The sequence below is a fragment of the Colletotrichum navitas genome, assembly GCF_030913465.1.
Source record: "Colletotrichum navitas strain CBS 125086 chromosome Unknown LY79scaffold_84, whole genome shotgun sequence".
NCBI classification, from domain to species: Eukaryota; Fungi; Ascomycota; class Sordariomycetes; order Glomerellales; family Glomerellaceae; genus Colletotrichum; species Colletotrichum navitas.
This window is the reverse complement of record NW_026850630.1, coordinates 152,356-166,960: the sequence shown is the minus strand read 5'-3', so window position 1 is coordinate 166,960 and position 14,605 is coordinate 152,356. Positions and strand designations below refer to the sequence as shown.

At 41.6% G+C, this 14,605-nt stretch overlaps 3 protein-coding genes across 3 annotated transcripts; all 3 read right to left on the bottom strand.

The window, feature by feature from the left end:
• Positions 1 to 4,555: 4,555 nt before the first annotated feature.
• Positions 4,556 to 4,765, bottom strand: LY79DRAFT_524986 (uncharacterized protein; the record flags this gene model as incomplete). Its single annotated transcript, XM_060555683.1, has 1 exon — positions 4,556 to 4,765. One exon carries the CDS (start codon positions 4,763 to 4,765, stop codon positions 4,556 to 4,558), a length of 210 nt encoding a protein of 69 aa, XP_060409463.1.
• A 583-nt stretch (positions 4,766 to 5,348) lies between these two features.
• On the bottom strand, positions 5,349 to 7,798 carry LY79DRAFT_567613 (cytochrome P450). Its single transcript, XM_060558906.1, has 3 exons — positions 7,146 to 7,798; positions 5,828 to 7,065; positions 5,349 to 5,753 (listed from the first exon to the last, which is right to left on the bottom strand). Exons 1-3 carry the CDS (start codon positions 7,374 to 7,376, stop codon positions 5,582 to 5,584), a joined length of 1,641 nt encoding a protein of 546 aa, XP_060409462.1. The 5' UTR covers positions 7,377 to 7,798; the 3' UTR covers positions 5,349 to 5,581.
• A 578-nt stretch (positions 7,799 to 8,376) lies between these two features.
• LY79DRAFT_673346 (oxidoreductase) lies at positions 8,377 to 9,441 on the bottom strand (the record flags this gene model as incomplete). The annotated part of the gene is made up of 1 exon (XM_060564162.1): positions 8,377 to 9,441. One exon carries the CDS (start codon positions 9,439 to 9,441, stop codon positions 8,377 to 8,379), a length of 1,065 nt encoding a protein of 354 aa, XP_060409461.1.
• Positions 9,442 to 14,605: the final 5,164 nt, after the last annotated feature.

The window sequence follows — 14,605 nt, the reverse complement described above, 5'->3', positions numbered from 1 at the left end:
AAAAAATAATAAGTAGTTATATAAGTAAATAGTTACTTTAGCCTAGTATATAAAGAATATAAAGTTAGTAAAAAATAGTTAGTAGTAATAATAAATTCTTATAGTTATATTATAAAAAAGTAGCTAAGTAGTAAGTATTTTAAATATAAAAAAAGTTACCTTTCTTAAGGTAAATAAGAAGTAGGCCTAGCAAGAGGGCTAACCTTTATAGCTATAGGAAGTAGGCTTAATAGGAGGGCTCTTTTTATAGCTATAAGAAGTAGGCCTAGTAAAAAAGGTAACCTTTATAGCTATAGGAAGTAGGCTTAATAAGAGGGCTCTTTTTATAGCTATAGAAAGTAGGCCTAGCAAAAGAGGTAACCTTTATAGCTATAGGAAGTAGGCTTAATAAGGGGGCTCTTTTTATAGCTATAAAGTAGGCTTAATAAGGGGGCTCTTTTTATAGCTATAAAGATAGCGCTTCTTATAAAGGCTATTTCCTATAGCTATAAAAAGAACCCCCCTTATAAAGCCTATTTCCTATAGCTATATAGGTTAATTAGTTAATAGTAGAATAGAACAGTAGAATAGCTATATTAGTGTAATTACCCTTACTACTTTTATAGGGATATACTGTTTTTTTTAACTAATTAGGTAGCTAGAAAGCAATGCCCTTATAAAAGTAATACCCCTGTATTAATTTATAATGCCCCCCTATTAATTCCTAACCCTTTATAGGCTTATTCTTAAAAATACTACTTCTTTTTATAAATATCTTAGGTAAAATATTTATTAGCTTTATTTAACTAGTGCCTATATTTTACTTATTAGCTTAGTAAGACTACTATTAATTATCTATATTAGCTTATTTTAGATTTATAAATTATTTTATAAATTAAATAATCTATTTTATATATTTATAATTAAAAAAAGAAAATATAAAATAAAAAAAGAAGTTAAAAATAGAAAAAAAATATATATATACTTAATAAATCTTAGTGTATTCCTACTACTTTAAGAGAGGCTTTTAAGGTCTATTTTATTTTTATAAATTAGTCTATAAAAGTATATAGCTACTATATCTTTTTTAATTCTACTATTAATTAAGTAAGTGCTTTACTAAATAGTAATAATATATTATAGTTATATTTATATTAACTATAAATTTATTATAACTATATAGAAGAGCCTATTTATACTCTAGTATAGAATACCTATACTAAAGAAATAGATTTACCTCTAGGCACTATTAAGAAAGGGCAAAGTATCTAGGCTACTTAACAAAGGAAAAGAGGAATAGTAAAATATAGAAAAACTACCTACACTATAACAATATCTAATAATAATAATATATATATTAATTAGTAAGTCTTATAATTCTTAGACCTAATCTATAAAGATACTAAAATAAAAGTATAAATTAATAAGGTAATTATAAAAAGAGTAAATTTTACTAAATAAATAAAAGTATAGTAATAACTAGTAGTGTATTTTTATATAGAGTATTAAGGCTAATAATAATAACTATATATAAATAATTATCTCTTCTAATCTTTTCTTAAGTCTATAAATACCTTTTTTAATAAGTAAATAGCCTTTTTATTAATTTATCTCTTAAGTTAACTACTATATAATTTTTATAACTATACTACTTAACCTTATTATAATATATAAAAAAAAAAAGTTAATAAACTAAAGAGCTTATAATAAATAAAATATAGTAAATAATTACTAGTTAGCTATAGGTATATAAAGTAAAAGGTTTTTTATAGTTAAGAATACTTCTCTAAAGGTAATAAAGCTTATATAATAAATATAAATTAATAAGGTTTTTATTAGTTAAAAGGACTAGTTATAAATCTATTAATTAACCTATTATAATAAGTAATTAGTATAAACTATTATAGTAAAGGTATTTATAAAGGCGTTTTTTAGTACTTACCTACTTTAGGTATATAAATAATTAACTAGTAATAATTACCTTTTCTTATAAACCTTACTAATCTATAGTTTAGATAGTAAAGTTAACTTATATAGTTAATAGTAAAGTTAACTACTAATTAGTATTAGTAACACTAAAAGATAAGTTAATATAGTTAACTATATATATTAGTAGTAATTAATAAATAATAAAAGTAACTATAGTTCTCTATTATATATAAAGAAAAAAAGAATAATTATTATAGGTTAGTTAGTTAAATAACTAACTTATTGCCTATAAATCCTTAGAGAATCTATAGCTAAATATCTAAGGATTTACTGGCAATGAGTCATCAGGGTTAACCTGATAACTCCGATATTTATCCGCGATAGTCAACATCACAACATCAAGCTTTCTGGAATACATCCCTCGTCGCTTGTATCTAACGTGCTGAGCTACTTGTACACCAGCCGCTCTGATTACTTTGACGCGACAATCTGAGATTTTGGGGCAAAACCATAGCAGCAGACTTCCTCGTCGGATCCTGATGACGAGAAGCCAGGGTGTCGCTAGTTCCATAAGAAGTTTCCCAGGACCCAACGCTAGCAAAGCAGGATGATCAATATCGTTCCCATGGGTATCCTCAACTCTACATTGACTATACACTATGCATCCGATACATCAAGTCCGGGGTATCGGACTTCATGCAGCCCGTATAGCCTATTACTTAAGATTACATCCAGTGGGAAGGTTGAACCTTGTCAATGGACCCTTCTGGAAGCACAACACTTTTTGACTTGCGGTACCGATCAGCTGAATGGTTTGAAATGCCTGTGCCCTCGCTTTTTGCCCTAAGAGTATTCCCTATTGAACGATCCAGAATGTGGCCAGTTTCAAGGACGCCCCTGTTGGTGTGGGATTAATCAAGAGGATGGCCCAAACCTTACTCGCTGTACTACCAGAGATTGTGCTTCCGGAAGTGCCCGCTGCTTACTTACACATCATACTATACATGTGCGCAGGGGTTCAAGTGGTAAACATTATGCGGTGAACAAATGACCGTTGCTCATGGGATGGTAAGTACCAACGCGGCCTCACTCAACACTCCCGGGTACATTTTGATACGAACAGTTTACTATAACCTCTGGGACTGACGATTCTTGTCCTTGCGAAAGAGGATTTCTCGGTGACCTAATAAGTGCCAGTATATTGCTAAGCGTCAGTCCGCTCCAACCAAGGGGTTCAACCCGACCCTTGAAGTCAGAACAGGCGACGTCCCGGGGAAGGACTGGAGCCGTTTTCTCTGAGACTGGCTCCGTTGCAGTGCTCGACTACACTAGCAAAGGTGTGTTTGAAGATGGGGATGTTACCGGATCCTCAAGGCCTCCTCTCAGACCAATGCCTCTTCAACCAAAAGCTTCGATACTCACGCGGCAACATTGTTGCTCCGTTATCATTATGTCCTCTGCCAGAGGCTGTCACATGGCGATTCCTCACTTGCACCGATTTCCGCTAGAAGTCTGGTCAGAAATCACTCTTGAGGCGCTTGCGATTGCGAAAATGGGGCATGTCAATGAACGAGCCATCACCACGACTCGAGAAGAATACATCTGGATCTTGAATACAATGGACGGCACAATGCCTAGTTATGTATCACCAACGACAACGACACACTCAGACAGAGGGAGAGAACTAGATGTCAAAAGCGGATAATACGGCATAGATCTGATTGCATCAGATAGATACAAGTCAGTGCACATAGGATTTTCGTAGTCAAGGCATGGCTTGGTGGCGAAGCTTGAATTTGGCTTGGCTTAAAGTCAGTCAACACTCATACCCGATGTTAGATACGAGGGCTTGGGTGGGCGAGTTGGCTGCTCTTGGCCCCTATCCTGAAGGTTCCTGGCAATATTCTATTCTCAGCTTATCATGAACAACTAAAATCTGCTTACATACCGGTTCGGACGTCGCTGCGCACTTTTTAATAGGAAAATATCCCGCGTCAAGTTGACCCATCTATTATCCTCTTAGTGGCTCAACTCGACAGTCCTAAATAACCATTTGGCCAAGGGTCTTACGGAACTAGCTTCGTTGCTTAGTTGTAGAAATATATATCTTGAGTGAGAAGTGTGTAACCTAGGTGAATCACTCATTCAACCACTGGGGGACAATACTCTTCTGAAGTACTCAATGACGGCGTGAGATCGGTCCAATCTACATGTTGTAAGGCTGTTTCTCCCGAGAAACTCCCCTGTCTTCCAACCTCGATAGGTAATCTCTCTTTTACTCGCACAAAGTATAGGCATCTTCGTGACATCTGGGGGAATGGTGCGTCCGAATGATTATTACAGATACCTGACTCTGTGATAAACCTCGAATCACATGTAGGTCCTCCTGCCGCAATAATTAAGGACGCATTTGATAGTACGGTGCCTTCTTCGGGGTTTCTTCTTCCATGTCGATAGGGTCGTTTTGAATGATGCAGAGGGCATCAACCTAGATATACTCCAATACGATAGAGTGGGTGATTGTAATAACGTGTCGAATTAAGAGTAGAAGTTTCGAGATATCAAAGCCAGTTCTTAAATGGCCAAGGTTCTGGCGCTTTGCAACAAAGGTTTGGATCATTTCCTAACAATGGCTGAGGGCCGTATACTAGTCCTTATCCACCCCCTCGACGAGGCTTAGATCTCTTTCGTTGAGAATCTCAATTAATCTCTTCGGCAGCTTTGCCAAGGTAAGCTTCCTACTCATACAACCCTTGTGATCCTGTAGGCAATCTTCCAGCCACAGTCTAACATTTACAAGGCTAGAGGCTAAGCCAGGCCTCACATCGATCGGCCGGTATTTGAGATTTTGTGACATTGGATCACGTAAAACGACCGCATGAGATTATTATCGACAATAAAAATGGAGTTCCCAATGGCTTTGCGTGCTGAGAGTTGCGTAGACCTCCAGGGTAACCTGCCTCCGATGTCGAGGGGATCGCGGGTAGCTGATGTTGTTTGCATAGGCCAAGTTAAGGCGAAGAAGATCATACTTCTTTATTGCCCTTTCATAATCGACTAGCTCGCAAACGAAGGTGAAGGCTACACCTGGGGACGCCTCTTCATGCCCCATGAAGGTTGATAGCGCTTATGACACAAACTTCGGGCAGGAGGCACCTTTCCACAGTATGTTTTAAAGACGTTGGTGTACTGCACGTCGCTCCCGGTTGACATGGCATTACCGTTGGAGACTTTGCTGAAGAAAGATGCCGCGAAGTATGCGCAGAATGGACACCATTTTCCCGTGGCATATGAATTGCTTCGGATGAACTCCCACTTGATGTAACCCTTCATAGTGCTGGCTGGCTTAGTTAGGCAATGGAACCCAAAATTGCGCTAGATGCGAGTTTATCAAGAAAAGTGCCATGACCAATCAACTCCAGGTGCACTGAAGATATGATGGGGACGAGGAGGGGAGATATCTAAAGAGGACCAGTGCCAGGAGTTCTACAATCCAAGGCACCCACGCATTAGCAGTGCAAGAAAAACACCATTCTTGCATTCGAGTATGGAGACCGGTTGTTGTCATTAAGTATAGGCAATGTTAGCTGATGGTTATGTCTAGAGTGTCCCTACCCCTCCCATGCCTTTTCCTGACCCTTACGCCACATTACCGTATCCATTTTGGGCTCATCTAAACCGTGCCTTTCCTCCGCTTCAGCTCGATCTTCGCATCCACCGGCGGGACTACTGTCACGCCTATCCACTGCGGTTTCGGCCGTTCGGATATCGGCTTCAAGTCGTAGTTGAGAAGCAGATTGGCCACCACCATCTTCAACTCGTGGGCGACGAAAAAGCGCCCTGGGCTGTGGCAGGACGAGTTAGTCTCAGGAGATCAACTGCGAAGTGAAGGCTTGATAAAGGTGATCGATGAGCTTACCATGCGTGTCGCCCATGCCCGAAAGGAAGATGGGCGTCACTCGTTGTGACCATTCCGAGGTTCTTCAGCCTCAGCCCCTCCTCGAGAGACCTCTCCGACTGCGGTTTCGCTTCATACTCCTCCCTCTGCCGGCTTGTGCGAAAGGCGTCGTATTCGTTTGCGTTGGGGTTGAGATCATCGTCGTGGTGCAGACCTTCCAGGTTGACGGTCAGGAACGTCCCTTTGGGCAGATGCCAGCCCTCCTCTTCGTTTGTAATACCCTCCTCGGCGATGACCTTGCGCTCCATCAAAGTACAGCTGAAGTTGCTCAGCCTCTGGCTCTCGCGGATGGCGCTGTCGAGGCGGTAGAGCCGCGACAGGCCGTTCTTGGTCCAGCGGCCGCCCTCTTCCTTCAGCACGCGGGCCGCTTCTTCCCTGATGCCCTCGATATACCCCTTGGCGGGATCCGAGCTTAGCAAATCAAGGACAATACCGTGGCCGGTGATGACGGTGGTGTGGATTGCTGCAAACTGTATGGGCAAGAGTCGTTTCGAAATGACGTAGGGGTCGAGCTCGAAGTAGTTCTTCTCGGCTTTGGCCATGCGGATGTCCCACGTGATGAAGTCTTCGGGCGCGACCCAGTCGTCGTAGGCCGGATCTCCCGCCTCTTTCTTGGCCATATCGTCGAGGCGCTTCCTTATGACAGGCAGGCTGTGCTTGGCTGCCTTGCGCCACATCCACCAGTTTGGCAGCGTGATGAGAGGCCCGAATATGGGAAGCATAATCTGCGGCACCATGTGAAGCGCGAAGCAGTTGAGGATGACTTGGTCGACGAATGAAACCATGGCCTTGCAGAAGCCAATGTTTCGGCATACGCCCTCGCCGACCAGCATGCGGTTTGTCACCGGCGGTACGATGGTCAGCCATGCCTCCCAAAGGCTCAAGGTCTTCCAGTTATCGGCGTCTGTGCCGAAGGCCTTGTCCACGGCCACGGCCACCTCCTCCTCGATGCCCGGGACCAAAGAGCTGAGGTGACGGGCAAGGCTCTTGTGGATCACCCGCGTGTGCCAGACGTCATCGGCGTAGACCTTGCCCAGGAAGTTGTAGTCGCTGTACAGCACATCGTTGTGCGCTTCGTGCGCGGAGACGACGGAATCGGGGTGCTCGAGCAGCCACTTCGTGAGAGATCGCGGGATGATGATGTCGGGAGCGCGGCTTGCGGCTGCGGGGACGACGAAGGCGCGGTTCTGCTTGTTGTACTACGTTGTCGCATTGCGTGTCAACAAAGACCCTCCAACACCCCGGAAGTCCCCAATGGCGGGGTATGGTGCGAACGAACCTTTTGGTAGCCCTCGATGACCCAGTCGCGGTAGCGGAAGACATAGTAGCAAAAGTTCTGAAGGCTCGCGAGAGTGCCCTTCCCGTAGCCGACAACGGGGATGTTTTCCGGGTACGTCGGCTTCCATGTGTGGTCGAGAACGAGCAGGCCGACAAAGACGAGGAAGAGCGAGCCAAAGACGCGCCCGGGCGTCAGTGACTCGATGATTTGGCCGTGGAGGCTTCCGGCCATTGTCACGAACGGCCGTCGCAAAGTGGTTTGTGAGGAAAGAGAGGCGACCCTGGGGCTTCTAGGTACATGTCCCACACATCGCCGGCGCTGGAATGAAGGGCAGGGCACGTAAGGGTCTTATGGGGAGAAACGGAGTTGCATGGTGGAAACTGGGTGTCTCGATTCCATCACCCCGTATCCGTGTGTAGTTTGGGACCCCGTACCGGTCAGGGTAATCGGCGGGGATGCTGGTCTAGGCTCCACGGCCATGACGCCTGGCTTGCATAGCCTCTCTAGGCTGAGCATGTTAGTCACCTGTCAACCTGCTTGCGTTTTGTAATCCATCACACTACTCAGAGACACGTAGCCGAGGCGGCAAGTAGTCATATAATAGCATATGTACGCCATAACAAAGAAACGCTAGTATCAAGCACAATACAGAGTACTCAGCATAACAAAAGATGGTTCTGTAGAAGGGACACAGACAGTGCCGGGGAGTCCGGTAACTTAACCTCCCTATCAACCAGGGGGTCCTCAATGGGCAAGGTGGGATGTTAGCTCTTCCCGCGCGAGTTGTTGATTGGAAGTGAGCTCAAACGAGGCACGCTTGGATCCGTTTCAGGTACGTGCCGTCTCGGAGTCCCTCGGCGGTAAGCTGCATTAACCAGCCCTCACAGTATTTCTTCGCTGTGTTGTTAGTGCAGAAACATGTCAGGGGTCATGGAAACGCAGGATATCGCTTCCTGTGTCGAACCTTGCTGAAACGGGCTAGACACATCGGTGTCTTCTCCGCCAATGGATTCACTGGTTCAAGCTCTGAATGGCCAGCTTGGCCCTGAAGATATTCAGGCAGTTCGCATGCCTGCCTACTGCTGGTCATTGCCAAGGATATGAAAACCCAACGAGTCTCGCGATATGCAAGAGATTGTGTTTGGTGATTGGTATTAACTTGTTGTTCTCGCTGGAAAAAGAAGGGGGGGAAAAGGCCTGACTCGTCATGCAAGATGAGCATTATTTCCCCTTACTTTAGCGTAAGCTTTCCGACCCTTCCGGCGGACCCGGAGGCCCAGCAAACCCGACTTGAAAGACACTCGACGCTATCAAACGAGCCTGTGTCGAATGTTTTCCATGTCCGCCCGCCATCGAGAGTGATATCGGAGCCGGAGGGACCGACAGCGACGGCTACTCCGCACAACCCTGGAGCCCATGACGCTCCTGACCGGTAGCCGCCCGGGAACACCTCCGACGCCGTCCATGTCTCTCCGCCGTTGTCCGACCATGCTGATGTGTGGGCGGAGCCATTTGCTACGTTGAAGTCACCGCCGGTCGCGATGCCGTGGTTTGCATCTCTGAACCGTACGGAAAACACGCCAGCCGACGCGCCGCCGGCGATCGCACTGGCCGATGCTTCCCAGTGGTGTCCGTCCGGACTCCGGAGGACTCGTCCCGGGTCAACGCCGCCGGATGCCAGATACCATCGTCCCGCCGCCGTGGAAATGCAGGTCCCGCTGGCAGCGAAACCGAACTCCCCCTGCAACGCGGGCGCCATGCCGCTGGGGTCCACGGCATGCCACGAATCACCCCCGTCAACGGTCTCGATCAGCCGGAATTTGCCGTCGACGGGGTCGCTGACTGCGATCCCCCTTTCCTCGTTCTCGAAACCGATACAGTTGTAGAATGCCGTGGGCTCGGTGTTGGAGAATGTCTGCGTCCATGATCCGCCGCCGTTGGTGGTGATGTATATGCGTGAATCTGCCCCTTCGCCGATGGATAGGATGATGGCTTTTTCTGCGGAAAAGGCCTGGACGTCGCGGAATTGCAACTCGGCATCAGCGCCCGTGAGCTCGGGGCCGACTGATTCCCAAGAAGCGCCGCCGTCGACGGTACGTAGAACAGTGCCTCCTGTCCCGGAGACCCAGGCAATTTTGTCCGACACCGGCGACAGACCTCTGAATTGCTGGGCACTCCCGGTGGGCAAGATCTCCCAGGTCTGATTCGGGTTTCGAGACGCGATGAGCTTCTTGGCCGTGAGGGGCGAGGCGCCGACAAGCACTGCCAGACTGGAGATGAGCAGGCGGACCAACATGGCGGCAGCGTTCGTGAGAGCACCCCAAGACTCGGGAGTGACGAAACAATGAGCGCAAAGGCGAAGATGCTCTTACGTTTACATATCAAGACTCATTCCTCACTCCACAAGGCAGGGGACCTAGGGTAGACCAGCCACCCCCATTTTGCAGATAAACATTGTCCAATATTTTCTCTGCAGATCACTGATGACCTTCTGTTTCGGGCCAGCATTCAGCGACGGCGAATTTCGGTCGACTCCACCTCCGATACCGTGGTCCTGGGTCTGAGATACGGGTATCGTCACCTTTCCGTCTTTGGCGTGACTAATCTCAATGGATAACACAATGGTCTATGCCGTTTCTTAAGATTGAAATCAAGGGCTTCGAGACGGGGAAATACCGCAATGCGAAAACTCGCATCCCGAAGACTCGCAGACTTTTCTTTTGTCGGGATATAGGTTGAAATGTTCTCAAACCCACACAAGCTCCCTTGCTCTTCCGTGGCCATGCTTGCAAGAAGAGTTGTCGGATCCTTGTCCTTCAGTTCGCATCACCACCAGACCCTCAAAACCGGAGCTCGGAATTGCCTTGCAATTGCCGTTAGTTAGTTATGACAGTGATCGAACAATTGCTCAGAGCTTTACGAGGCCCTAGTTCATCGCCGGCATTGATATCGCGGGTATGCGCAGAATCTAGACTCACTAGCATGCCTTAGGCTTGGGCACCAGCGAGCTGATTTCTTATGAGCTGCTGGAAGCTGCCCAGTCAGTAGTAAAAGACTTGGCAGACAAAAATTATTATTTGCAAAAGAGATTGAACTCATCACCTCGGATTGCTTGTTTGCGCAGCTTTGGGAAAAGAATAACTTGCAATTGGTATTAAGCACTAGTACCGACGATTGTATCAGACATGACGTCTATCTCTCCGGGTACTGCTTTGGACTCTGATTATGGGTTCGTCGGCCGCGTTCAAGGAAGAGGGAAACCTCATATAACGGCTGGCCTACGATCTCTCTAGAGACTAGGCGTACCCTCCCCATGTGTCCCCTTTCTGTCCGTGTTCGACAAGGTACAGTCATCGTTGTCATAAGCCAGGGGTGTTTGGTAGTTACCATCACGGGTAGAGCAAAGGGACTTGAGACCTGAAAAGGTGGCCTAAAGGCAGCATTCAAGTAGCAATAATGCGTTTTGGGTCTAAGCCTTGTCCTAATACTCAACCGGTACTAATCCATTAAGTTTGAGGGCAGCGCTACCATTTGAGCTGACTTGGCATCGCCAAAAATGGGGATTTTAGGACTTCATTGTTAGCGTGACTGCTAGGCTTGTTTTCTTGCTATGAAATGGCGTTACATGCAGGCTTGGCGCATGCAGTTACTGCGCCCTTCAGCGACATCAACGACATGCTTTTGACATTCCTCTGCGCCCAATGAACGACGGGCGCGGTGTTCACCGCTCCACTACTATGTCTGATTCCTTTTCTAATAATAAGGCGAATCAACTCACCCAACTAAAATGGCCTCTATGGCCAGAACTACACATTATCCCGCTGACTTATGATCTTCAACCTCGCCTTGCAACTGTAATACTTGTCATTATGAAAGTTTCAAACAACAACATGACCCTTTCAGGAACCATAGTGTGGGAGCAGCAAGGTGAGGCAATATCCGTTGATATTGGTGATGTGTAGCTGACTAGAAGTGGGCTGCCTACAGTGGGCAGAGGCTGCCCAAGAAGGAGGTAGAGGTAGGTCACATGACCCATGGGCTCCTCCACCAACACTCCCCCTCAGGCTCTGCTAGCCCACTCCTATATACTATAACAATAGGGGCAAATAACTACCCAACCCTAAATCCTCCAAATCTAAGGAGTTTTTAAAGTATACAATAACTTCAGCAAAAGGCCAGTAATTTGCCTATTAGTCTAGTAATAATTTATCTATACACTAATAAGCTTATATAATCTATATAACCTATTATCTATATAGTCTATCTGTATATATATATAACCTATTAATTTAACCTATCTACTATACCTAGTAGTCTAATAAAATCCTTATGTTTATTTAAGGCTAATGCCTTTATAAGGCTATTAGTAGTTATCTTAGTGCTATAAATAAGTTAAAAGGTAATATTCTTGTAGGTGTAAACCTCTTAGATTATCTATTTATATTAGATATTAATACTTTAAGTTTATACTTTATTAAGGGGATTTATAACGTTAACTATTACGTTAGTACTGTTAGTAAAGAGGATAGTTAGAGTATCTAGTGGTTAGCTAAGGAGCTATTTAGTATAGTAATAAATCTACTTTATAGTAATTACTACTAGCGTAAGGTTAATAAACTCTGCCTTAGTAGAGCTTAAAGTAACAAAGGTTTATTACTTAGACTTCTAGGCTACTAGTAAGCTAGTAAAGTAGATAATATAACTACCTATAGATACTTATAATAGGTAATTATTAGTAAAAGAAGTATCTACTATAGTATAAAGGCTAACGTTAGTAAAGGGGTTAAGTCTACTAAATAAGATACTATAATAGGTAGTGCCTTTAAGGTAGTAAAAAAGGTGCTTAATAGCTACCTAATAAGTAGGTAATAGGCTAGTATTAGTCTAAGAGAGTTTACTAACTATAAAAGTAATATCTAGGTGTATACTAGTAGCTAACTAGTTAAGGTAGCTAGTCTATTTAATATAAAGCTATTAGTTAGCTTTAGTGTAGTTATCCTTACTTTAAGTAATAAAAAGGTCCTAGTTAGTAAGCAATAGAGTCTTAACTAGCTAGAGGTTACTATAGCTAAAGTAATAAAGTATACCCTTAGTATACTTATATTAATTAATATAAATCTTATTAGTAGTAGAGCGCTAAATCTAAAAGCTAAGAAATTAAGAGGCCTTACTAAGGTCCTTTAGTAGGTAGACCTTAGTAAGTATATTATATACCTTCCTAGTTATCTTAGTAGTAGGTGTAGCTACTGTATTATTATTAATATATATTAAGGCATAGACATTAAGGTCCTTGTTATAGAAGAGGTAGATCTCCCTTTTAACTAGCTAAAAGCTAATTTTCTTTATTTTACCTTTAATAAGTATAAACTACTATAGTAGTAACTTACATAGACTATAGAGAGCCTTTTAGAGTAACTAGACCTTATTATTAGTAGTAGTGTAACTAGTAGGTTATTTAATATAGACGTTAGTACTAGTAGGAACAAAGGTAGTAAGAAAGGTAATATTAAAGTTATATATCTTATACTTTAATCTATAAAGAGTAATAATAGTAAAAAAGAGGTAAATAGTAGTAGTAGTAGCTATAGCTATATATACCTCTTATAATAACTAATTACCTTACTTAAAGTTACTATAGACTACCTATTAGGCCTTAAAGCGTATAATTTTATTATTTACGTTAGTCTTAATATTAAATACCTATTTACTTAGTAGCACTTTAGCTCTAGTTAAGAGGTTAATAAGGGTATATACCTCCTTATTATTAAACTATTAGATCTTAGTATTATAGGCTTATTTCTAATAGTGCTAGTATAGGCCTTTCTTTACCTTCTTAAAGGTAGTAAGTATATTATAACTAGTAGGTAGTACCTTTAATAATATAGCTACTATAAAGGTACTAATAGAGTAACTTTAACTATCTTAGTGTACCTAAATATTAGCTAAAAGATATACCTTTTTCTTGTAGTTTTAGATGCCTATTATCTTATAATAGTAGCTAGGCAGCTTTACTACACTAGTGTAATATAGGTAACTAGTAGTAATATGCTTAGTAGTAGATATAGTAGCAGAGGCCTTAATAATAAGGTCTAGCTTATTCTTCTTTATAACTAGAGGAAAGTAGTTAGCCTCCTATTAGATAACTTTATAAAACTTATTATTAGTAAAGTTATTATCCTATTTATCTAGGTGTTTATTTATAGGCTATTTATTAGTAAGTAATAAGATAAGTATAGTAGTGTCCTCTAGGGGTAAAGTTATATAGGTAGTATTATTAATATACTTACTATTAAAGGTGCTACTATTAGTTTAGTTAGCCTACTGGTTTTATAGGGTCTTAGTAACTAGTAGGTAAAAATTAAGGACTTAGCTAGGAAACTAAATCTAGAGGTTAAGCTTATTAAAGAGCACATTATAGTTAGCATCTACTAGGATATTTACATTAGTAATAGGGTAAAGAATAGTCTTCTTCTTCTCTTTATAAAAATAAATATTATAGTAATAGATAACTTACTTTTAATTAAAGATATAAATATAGTAGATATAACTATATAAAGAGCTATAGCTAACAAGGTAACCTTTTATTACATAGGGTTCTATTTTTATAGAATAAGGGGGCACTTACTACCCTTCTTATATATATATATAACGTAACTAAAGGTACAAAGGTGTTTAATTTAAGGAGGTTCTTAGTTAGCAGCAAGGTTAAGCTTATAGGCAATAATCTTATAAGGGCTTATCTTACCCTTAGTTAACTATAGCAGTAGGTTAAGGATCTAGACTATAGTATTAAGCGTATAGTCCTAGAGATCCTCTAGTAGGCTATTATTAATAAGTAGAGTATAAGTAGCCTTTATAAAGGTATAGCTAGTATATTTAATTACGCTATTTATTAATAAAGTATAGGTAGTAGTTAGGTAAAGTTAAGTGCCTTTAAAGAAAGGGTTATAAAGCACTTTCTTAAGCTTAAGTATATTATTATATATTTAACCTTTAATTAAGAGACCTATTATATTAGTAAATATAGTACTAAACTTCTTAATAGTATTAAGAATAACCTTATAGTAATAGGTTTTTAATAGAGTAAGCTAGTAATAACTACTATAATAGTTAAAAAGTAAAAGGTATATTATATACTAAGTTTAAAAAAAGGTTTAACCTTAATAAAGTTAAGATAAATTTTTTTACTTATAAAGGTAAAAGGTAATAGAGTATTATAGCTAATAAGCTTTATAGATTTAGCTAAGTAGTAGGCCTTATAGTAAAAGTTATTAATCTTTGCCTATATAAATTATATACCTACTTAACAGTAGGCCTTAATAACCTATAATAAATAGGCGTAAATAAGTTAGTAATATATTATCTTAAGGGTTAGTTAGCACTTGCCTTTAACTATAGCTAATCTAAGGGTAGTTACTATAGGTATAGTTAGACTATTAGTTATATAAAGAATATAGATG

What these genes read in the sequence shown, in the direction of transcription:
- LY79DRAFT_567613 (XM_060558906.1), bottom strand. Translation starts at nt 7,376, where the DNA reads ATGGCCGGAAGCCTCCACGGCCAAATCATCGAGTCACTGACGCCCGGG. An exon ending in TCATCGAGGGCTACCAAAAG is followed by an intron (nt 7,066 to 7,145) that starts GTTCGTTCGCAC and finishes GCGACAACGTAG; the next exon opens with TACAACAAGCAGAACCGCGC. An exon ending in GGGCATGGGCGACACGCATG is followed by an intron (nt 5,754 to 5,827) that starts GTAAGCTCATCG and finishes GTCCTGCCACAG; the next exon opens with CCCAGGGCGCTTTTTCGTCG.